The 9,167-nt window shown below is 35.0% G+C and overlaps 1 protein-coding gene across 1 annotated transcript; it reads right to left on the reverse strand.

The window, feature by feature from the left end:
* Positions 1 to 417: 417 nt before the first annotated feature.
* On the reverse strand, positions 418 to 8,603 carry LOC110899773 (dihydropyrimidinase). Its single transcript, XM_022146662.2, has 13 exons — positions 8,446 to 8,603; positions 7,917 to 8,072; positions 6,193 to 6,244; positions 5,802 to 6,071; positions 4,621 to 4,832; positions 4,425 to 4,545; positions 3,669 to 3,756; positions 3,489 to 3,567; positions 2,667 to 2,754; positions 2,532 to 2,572; positions 2,375 to 2,427; positions 1,557 to 1,713; positions 418 to 928 (listed from the first exon to the last, which is right to left on the reverse strand). The coding sequence occupies exons 1-13, from the start codon at positions 8,512 to 8,514 to the stop codon at positions 737 to 739; spliced, it is 1,578 nt and encodes a 525-aa protein (XP_022002354.1). The 5' UTR covers positions 8,515 to 8,603; the 3' UTR covers positions 418 to 736.
* Between the last annotated feature and the right edge of the window lie 564 nt (positions 8,604 to 9,167).

A 9,167-nucleotide genomic window follows, 5' to 3' on the forward strand; every position in this document is an offset into this window, starting at 1 on the left:
TACCAAAAACCTAAACCGACCAACCCCCATCCCCCCCCCCACCGCGCGCCTCCAAAAAAAAAGCTAAAAACTAAACCCGAAACCTAAATTCTAAACGTAGCTAATGGGCCTTATATACCTAAAAACACCTCATCATTCAGTTAACTCAAGTGCAACCTTGTCAGCCTAGTAGGAGACTTGAAGTTAGTATATTACACATTTACACCTAATAAAAAAATTAATACTAAAATGCATATTGGCCCATCAAAAACTGTTTACTGCAAGTGATCATTTCAAAAATGATATTTGGGCTCAAAAGATTTATTTCAACTCAGATTTTTAAGTTGTGCAACTTGTTTGTTATTGAAAAATAAGGTGCATGGTCAACAACTAACATGGTCGAATTAGTAGACATAGATAGAGATAGATAGAGAGAACTTATATACAAATCAAGTTTACTAAACATTCTAAAACCTTGCTAAAAAACAGTCTAAAAGGCTAACTTATAATGTATGACGCAACTGCGCGCATTACATGGTTTCAGAAAAAGAAAAAAAAACGAACATGTTGACTTTAAAGTCAACCCCAGGATTTTCAAGATGCGATAACGAGACAAATACACTATCTCGCAAGAATGACACCAACATTATATTTTTTTTCACAATGGTGTTAAAAATAGGTTTCGCGTAGGTTTTTAAGGTTTACAGGTGGTAGGTTTGACCTAAACTAGTCAAAGTGTGTATCTTTTCCTTGCAATTTATAGAGATGGTTTGATGCGATTGACCGGAGCTTTAAGGGATGTAAGGTAGTTTTCATCTGCTTTATCAATACCGTTATAAAGATAATTGAATGGCGGCATTGATATATACTTGCCAGATCCGGGAACAACCTTTAATTCGTCATTTTCCCATACAATTTTTCCGCCAGCAATTGTTACTTCAACTTTCCCCTGAATGCACAACAAGTGAATGTTTTAGAACCAAAAATTACATATAAAACTGAAATAAAACATGTAGCTAACACCTGCACAATAATTGTGCTAAACTTTAAAAATATAACATGTTACCTACAAACTAAAAAACTTGAGTTATATTTTATCTCAATAATTGAGTTATGTTTCGACCCGTATATAAAATTATTCGTTTTGGGTCATTATCCATATAACAAAAATAATTCTAGGTCAAAATGTCAAATTTAAAGATATAAAAAAAATGGTCATTATTTAATGAGTAGATATTGTATATAATACTATCCAAACTGCAATTAAAAAAAAGAGTAAACTTCCGTTTTGCTCCCTGTGGTTTGGTCACTTTAACGGTTTTGCCCCAAACCTTTAAAAATAGCCATTTTACTCCCTGATGTTTTGGTTTTGTTGCCAGTTTGCTCCCTGCGGGGAGCAAAATGGAAAAACAAACAATTTGAATGGTGTTAGAGGCGGGGAGCAAACTGGCAAAAAAAACGAAACATCAGAGAGTAAAATGGATATTTTTAAAGGTTTGGAGCAAAACCGTTAAAGTGACCAAACCACAGGGAGCAAAACGAAAGTTAACTCTAAAAAAAAAGTCCAAATGAATTACCTTCCCATTTCTTCCCTCATATACATTTGTGTCTGATCTAGAATGGTGAGAACTGGCACTAATGTGAAAAGTTGAATTTGGATTGAATATGATTATATCCGCATCAGATCCAGCACGTATAGCTCCTTTTCTTGGATATATATTGAACAATTTCGCACTGAAAAAAAATAGAATTATATGGAGTTGACTTGACCGGGTTCTACTCCCAAATGCATCTTCTAGACTATAAAAGTTACCGAATAGGTAGATAAATAAAAAAAAAAAAAAAATAGAGGTGGCAAAATGGACAAGTTGAATAATAGGTCAAAACGGGTTACTTTTGGTTTGGGTCGGGTAACTATCAACCCGCTTTCTTTTCAGATACTTTTGGTTTTACCAGTTTGGCCACTTTTGCAATTTTTGTCCAAAGGCTTGTTTTTTTTGCATCTGGATCCAAAAGGTTTGAAATCTTGCCTTTTTCATCCGACTGGTTAACTCCATCCATTTTTCTCCGTTAAATGAGGGGCATTTCCGTCTTTTTAGACATTTTTTATTAAAATAAAAAACAAACACTATAAGAAACAAAGATCCACCTCTGTTGACTTTCTCCCCACCCAAACAGGTAAAAGGATGAAAATACCCTTCACTTAAAGTTAAAAAAAAAACGAATGGAGTTAACGAGTCGGATGAAAATGGCAAGATTTTAAACCTTCTGGATCCAGATGTGGAAAAACAAACCTTTGGACGAAAGTCGCAAAAGTAGCCAAACCTCAGGGACGAAAAATGGCATCTTTGTTAAAAATTGTCGATACACTACATATCGGAGGGAAATATTTTACCATTCTGTACTTGTTACACGGACAAAGTCGGTTACGGATAATTGACCAGATTCCTGTAATCACCAAATTGAATTATGACTTAGAAAAGCAATTAATGTGGATAATGAACTCAAAAACTATTTTTCAAACTACAAAGTTGATATTAATATTATCATACCACCATTGTGTCCCAAACAAGATGCATCCTTTCTTCAAGCCCTGTGTAAACATGAACGAAATTGTAACATAGATTTGCATCTTGAAGCTATGTGAAAAGGCTGGTATACCAAGGTTGTAGAACATGTATATTTACCGTTGACCCCATTTGGTATTTTCCGAAAATCATCGATTCCAAAAGACTTCTGTGTAGAATTGAAAGTGCAGTGATCTGTTCCTACAAGCTGGAAAAATAGAACACAAGTTTAACCACAGACAAACATGGTCTAAGAATATATATATACATATATATATATATACATATATATATATATATATGGAAGTGAGAACCAAGAGAACAAGGCTAAAAAGGTTTTTTTTAATAAAATCAACTGTTAAAACAAATCGTCTGCGTGGACTTACGTCAACGTAAAACAAATTTACATGTGTGTAAATGCTGACATCAGGTGCTGTTGTAAATATTTTTTACGTTAGTGTAAATGACGAATATATGCTGGCTCTGCATTTTTTATACAGATGTGTTAGTTACATGTTCATCTACGTTTGTGCAAAAAAAAGGTGGAAAAACTCGCACGGGACGTAGGATTTCCACCAGTGGTTCACAAGTTCTCGCAACTCACTGTGGTTCTCAGGTGAACCGAATCCTATATATATATAGGATTATATTATATATATGTTCTTTCGGTCGGGTCAAGATGTGTTCGGCTGTAACGGGTCCTTTATGTGCGCATTGAAACAGGCTAGGCTAGGTGAACCAGAAAACACTTTAGTGATGATTCCAAAAGCAATATCATTGCCGAAATAGTCAAAGTATTTGAATATAACGATTTAGAGGATTTAGCTATATTTTGATTTGATTCATTTTGACCCATTTGAATTACCAGCTCCAGTAAAAGGTCACTCCAGAGAAGAAAAAAAAAATATAGATACAGACATTAAGCAATTTATGTGAATGAACCTTTAGGATTCCAGTTGATAATGCTGCTTGAAGTGCTTTACCATGCCCCGGTGCTCTTATCGGGGGGCTCATAACGAACCTGAAGAAAAATTAGTTATTTAACGTACCAACTTAAAGAAAGATAATTTGATAAGGAAACGTAAAATTATATAGAAAAAGAACAAAAAGATAGTCACTTGCTTTGCTGCTGTGATAAAATCAGGATCCCATAGGACGGAATCATCAAGAACTAAGCCAGAAACCACAGGCTCTCCAATAACTTTTTGCCCTGTAGTTCAGAAGAAAAGATCAAACTATTCATCAAATCTCCCGCTATGAATATACACAACGCAATAAATTTCCATAACCGGTATGCTGCTTTATGTTTGTTAAATGAGCTATTTATATATAAAAAAAATAAAAAAAAAACTTTCATATTTTACAAGGCTTATAATAGCGGACTTTTATCACATGACAGATTACAAAAAACAAAAAAAAATTAATTGACATATAAACTTGTCATATCAGATTTTTTGATATCAAGATTAGTAAGTCATAGATACATCCTATATTTTGGAGTTAATTACTGTTTTCGTCCCTGTGGTTTGTCAAAAATCACTATTTCAGTCCCTGTGGTTTCACTTTCGCAACCATTTCAGTCCTCCTTGTAACCATTTCAGTCCCTGTACTTAACAGAATAATGGATTGAAATGGTTATGAAAGTGAAACCACAGGGACTGAAATGGTTACGAAAGTGAAACCACAGGGACTGAAACCGCAATTTTTAAACTAATGGACTGAAATAGTGATTTTTGACAAACCACAGGGACGAAAACAGTAATTAACTCCCCTATGTTGTCAAAAGCGCAAAAAGCGCGTGTATAGGCGCCCGGGCGCAGCGAGGCGCACCTATTTTTTTGAGCTTGTTTATGATTTTTCGAGTTCTAAGTCACAAACCTGATTTTTGAGCTCTAGCTATTTCCTCCATGGCATCAATGCTCATGACATGAACAACGTACAAAGGCGTATTCACAAAAGCAGCCAATCGGATTGCTCGAGCTGTAGCCTCCCCTTCAAGCTGCAAGAATACATATGCATCACATATGTGAATACGATCTATATTAACTTAGATAATATATAATCAATCACGTACCACCGGGGGTCTTGATAAAGCATGTCCTTCTGGACCAGTAATACCAAGTTCAATCATTCTTTTTTGTCCTTCGAAAACCGCATCTCCGTTTTCTGCATGAACCATTGCTAATGCACCAAGAGACTTGCATTGTTTAAGGCCCTCTAACAAAAGCTCATCGCTGATCATTAGAGAGCCCTTGTAGGCCATGAAAAACTTAAACGAGTTTATTCCTGTAGGTTATGAGACAAACAAATACTTTAGTAATGCGAAAAGGGGATATTGTATACAAATGCCACCGAAGTATGAGTTTCGTGTCATTAATGCGGATTCTGAAACTTGCCAGAAAATTTATAAGACGACAAAACGCGCTTAAAATTTTGAAGCTTCTGTTGCATCTAGAGTTGCAAGTATGACAAATATGCCCCTGAATCTACTTGAAAGAATCATCTCTATGTAGATTTTCAAAATCTTTTTAAGTAGATTCAGGGGTACTTTTGTAATTTTACAACTCTATGATGTCAAAAACTTCGAGTTTAGGGGCATTTTGTCACATCCAGAGTTCCAAATATGACAGATATGCCCCTGAATCAACTTGAAATAATCTTCTATATATAGATTTTCAAAATATATTTTAAGTAGATTCAGGGGTACTTTTGTAATTTTACAACTCTATGATGTCAAAAACTTCAAGTTTCGAGGCGTTTTGTCACATCTAGAGTTCCAAATATGACAAAAATGCCCCTGAGTCTATCGAAACAATCATCTCTATATGGATTGTCAAAACATATTTGAGTGGATTCAGGGGTACTTTTGTCATTTCACAACTCCGTAATGTCAAGTTTAGAGGCGTTTTGTCACATCTAGAGTTCCAAATATGACAAAAATACCCTTTAATCTACTTGAAAGAATCATCTCAATATAGATTTTCAAAATATATTTCAAGTAGATTCAGGGGTACGTTTGTCATTTTACAGCTCTGTAATGTCGAAAACTTCAAGTTTAGGGGCATTTTGTCGTTTTACAATTCTCCGATAACTTTTTCGCAGGATTGCATAGACAAAACCGAAATGATATTTGGGTGGCCACTAGATTTGTTTTAACGGTTAGATGGATTTGATAAAATATATACATCATCCCGTTACAAAAAAAAAAAAAAAAAAAAAAATTGTTTCTAAAATTTACGAGTGCAAGATACAAACCTTTTTCCTTGACCATAATTTCCATCTCTTTGGAAACGGTATCGTCCCATTTAGTGATGGCCATGTGAAACCCGTAATCCATGCAAGATAACTTTGCTTTTTCGACATACGCCTCGTACCCTTTAGATAAGCTACCCTGTACAGGAATAACAAAATCTATATGCATTGTCGTCCCGCCAGCTAATGCCGCCGCTTGACCGCTGAAAAAATTATCAATCGTTTCAGTACCCATGAATTCCATCGCCAAATGTGTGTGCGGATCAATTCCTCCTGCAGTATCACAACCCGTAATGAGTAATGTCGTGATATTATTATGCAATATTTTTCCGTAAGTAAATTTCAACTATAAAAGATAATCATCCAACAATGACATTCGATGAACAATCTTTACCTGGCATAACAAACTTTCCTGTAGCATCAATAATTCTAACGCCATCGGAAACCTGCAGATATTAAACTCGTATTGAAATACAAATACTGGAAGCAACGTACGGTTTTAACCACAAGTATACAAGTTACTTTTTATCAGGTACTGGACTAATATGGTCACACTGAGTATACGGTTTAGGATCAAATACAAAGGCTCCTAAAAATAAGAAGTGTATAAAGGCTCATAAAAATAAACCCACTACACCAAAAAAAAAAACCTAAACACCCACCACCACCCAAAAACCTAAACCCCCCACCTACCCAAAAAAAAAAATTGGGTGACGAAAAGTAGCGATTTTTTTAAACAAAAATATTAAAAAAAAAATAGATTTTTTTAGCATTTAGTTGTGGGTTTTAGCTTTATGGTTTAGTTTTTAGCATTTAGTTTTTTTTTTTTTTTTTTTTTTGTGTGTGTGTGTTGGGGGGGGGGGGGGGGGGTGTTTAGGTTTTGGGTGGTGGTTTAGTGGGTTTAGGTTTTAGGTTCTTTGACACTTGTCACTCTATAGTCTATAATGTCTTCTTAGGGGACTAGGGGTGGTTCACTAGTGATAGAATTTATCACTCATAAGCACCAATCAAGTTCCGCCATGTCATGAACCATTTTTCCATCACTCACAAGCTTTTTTAGTGGGGGTGGTCATCACTCACCACCACACCCAACAATTTCCCCCCAACCAACAATTACCCTCACAATTAAACACCATCACGCCGTTGAAAATATCACGGAATCATCAAACCGTGATGATATAACGCGTTTTCGTTATGGCGGCGGTCGACATCCACGCGTTGAAAATTAGTATAACGCGTTATACCACACCCGCCCCGTGTCCTCTTACACTTCTTATTTTTAGGAGTCTTTGTAGAATAACTTAACCCCGGAGTATACATAAGTATGTAACATAGATTTTGTGCCTTTTATGGTCACACTGAGTATACATAAGTATGTAACATAGACTTTGTGCCTTTTAGAAATCGTATATAAAAAATATGTGTCATCATATTTCCACGTGTTAGGATCCTAAGCGAAAAATATATTATTTCTACAGAAAGGGCTACGATTTGGGAATTCCTTTTAGGCCCTCAAAAAGGTTAAACCGACCATGTAGCAAAGTTAAATTCAAAACCGTATGCCACGTATATAAACTAATCTGACTGATAAAGGGTATGTTTGGCAAAAGTAGCTGGTGGCTGGTGGCTGGAAGCTGGTCTGGTAGCTAGTAGCTGTAGCTTTTTAGATATATTTGGTGTTTGGCAGAGTAACTGGAGCTTTTAATAAAATGTATAAAAAAAAATGGACATAATTAAAATTTAAAAAGTTTGTGCATTAAAAAGTTCATTATCTTTAGAGGTTAAAATAGTCATTTTTTCCCTAAAAGCTTGTAGCTCCTTCTAAACGCTACTAGTAGGAGCGTTCAACCAAAAGCTTCAAGTTCCTAATCTAAAAGCTTCAAGCTCCTTCAACCAAACAAGGCTTTTTATTGAGTAGGAGCTTTTTCTTAAAAGCTTAAAGCTAGAAGCTCCTAAAAGCTCTACACCAAACATACCCAAAGTATGGAATAATACGTTAATCGTGTTCTTATTAATTTTTGTGAAAGAGAATCAGTATGCTTCAAATAGCATGAAAATTCCTTTTTTTTAAACAATCCAAAGGTCTTACAGAAAAAATAGATAACCAAGATTATATACCTTAATATTAGGTCTAACATCAACAATAACTCCATCCTCTACATAAACATCAGCAACCTCCTGATGATCAGCATTTACAACCGTCCCACCCGCGATCAATATCTTCGACGATAACACACTCTCCGAATCACAATACCCGATCCCAGACTCACAAATCTGTCATATTCAATTATCATTAATTCAATATCATAAAAAAAAAATTCAAAAACTCAATATCTTGACCTCATTTCTCCATTTTCAAATCCTAAAATCCCAACCCATCTTAAATCAATAACCCAATATTATTATTATTATTATTATTATTATTATTATTATTATTATTATTATTATTATTATTATTATTATTATTATTATTATTATTATTATTATTATTATTATTATTATTATTATTATTGTTATTATTATTATTTTGTTTATTGTTCAGAATCAATTACTTATGTTAGTAAAATAAATAAATAAACTAGGAATTGAGCAAAAGTTCAGTAATTTATGCATAAAATAGAAATTGAAGGATCAGATTAAACAGCACCTGACTCAGTCCAAACAAGGGGGATAGTGAGATTGAAAGGAGGAGTATCAGCGATCGCATATGCATCATATTCGAACTGGAGATTCAATCTGTGAATTAAAATTTTTTAATTGTGCAGGATTCTGTTTTCCTTTCTCCAGAAGTGAGGGACTGAGAGCATAAAGATACGGATGATGACTTTATAAGTGAATTACAAAATGGTCCCTGCACAATCGTAGTCTTTTAAGAAGTTTTGTTGTACTTTTCCTCATAACTATCAAATATATATTAGGCCACTCGGTGCGGGCCGTCCAGGCCCGACGACGCCCCCAAACACCATTTCGGGTGGCATGTCGTTGTCAAGATGGGGGGGGGGGGGAGTAGACGAAGAGGACGGTCAGAGGATGACAAAACCCCTCTCACACACACACATATACATACTACACATATATATATTTAGGTCCATCCTCTATTTTCTTAAGTCCATCCTCTTTGCCTCATCCTCACACCCATCCTACGTGGCACTGACGTGGAGGCCCATCATCCATTTCCCACACCAAGTAGCCTTACAACTAAGTTAGAAACCTGTGTATGAAAAGGGTTAGATACTTAGATTGATGAAATATTAAATGTAAATAGACAAAAGATCAAATACAAATAAGGAACTATTAAATAAATAGACAAAACGTATGAATGGAGTGAAAAAGTAAAAAAACACGGTGACATTTTCTTAATTATTTTAC

Source organism: Helianthus annuus, chromosome 13 (genome assembly GCF_002127325.2).
Source record: "Helianthus annuus cultivar XRQ/B chromosome 13, HanXRQr2.0-SUNRISE, whole genome shotgun sequence".
Taxonomy (NCBI): domain Eukaryota; kingdom Viridiplantae; phylum Streptophyta; class Magnoliopsida; order Asterales; family Asteraceae; genus Helianthus; species Helianthus annuus.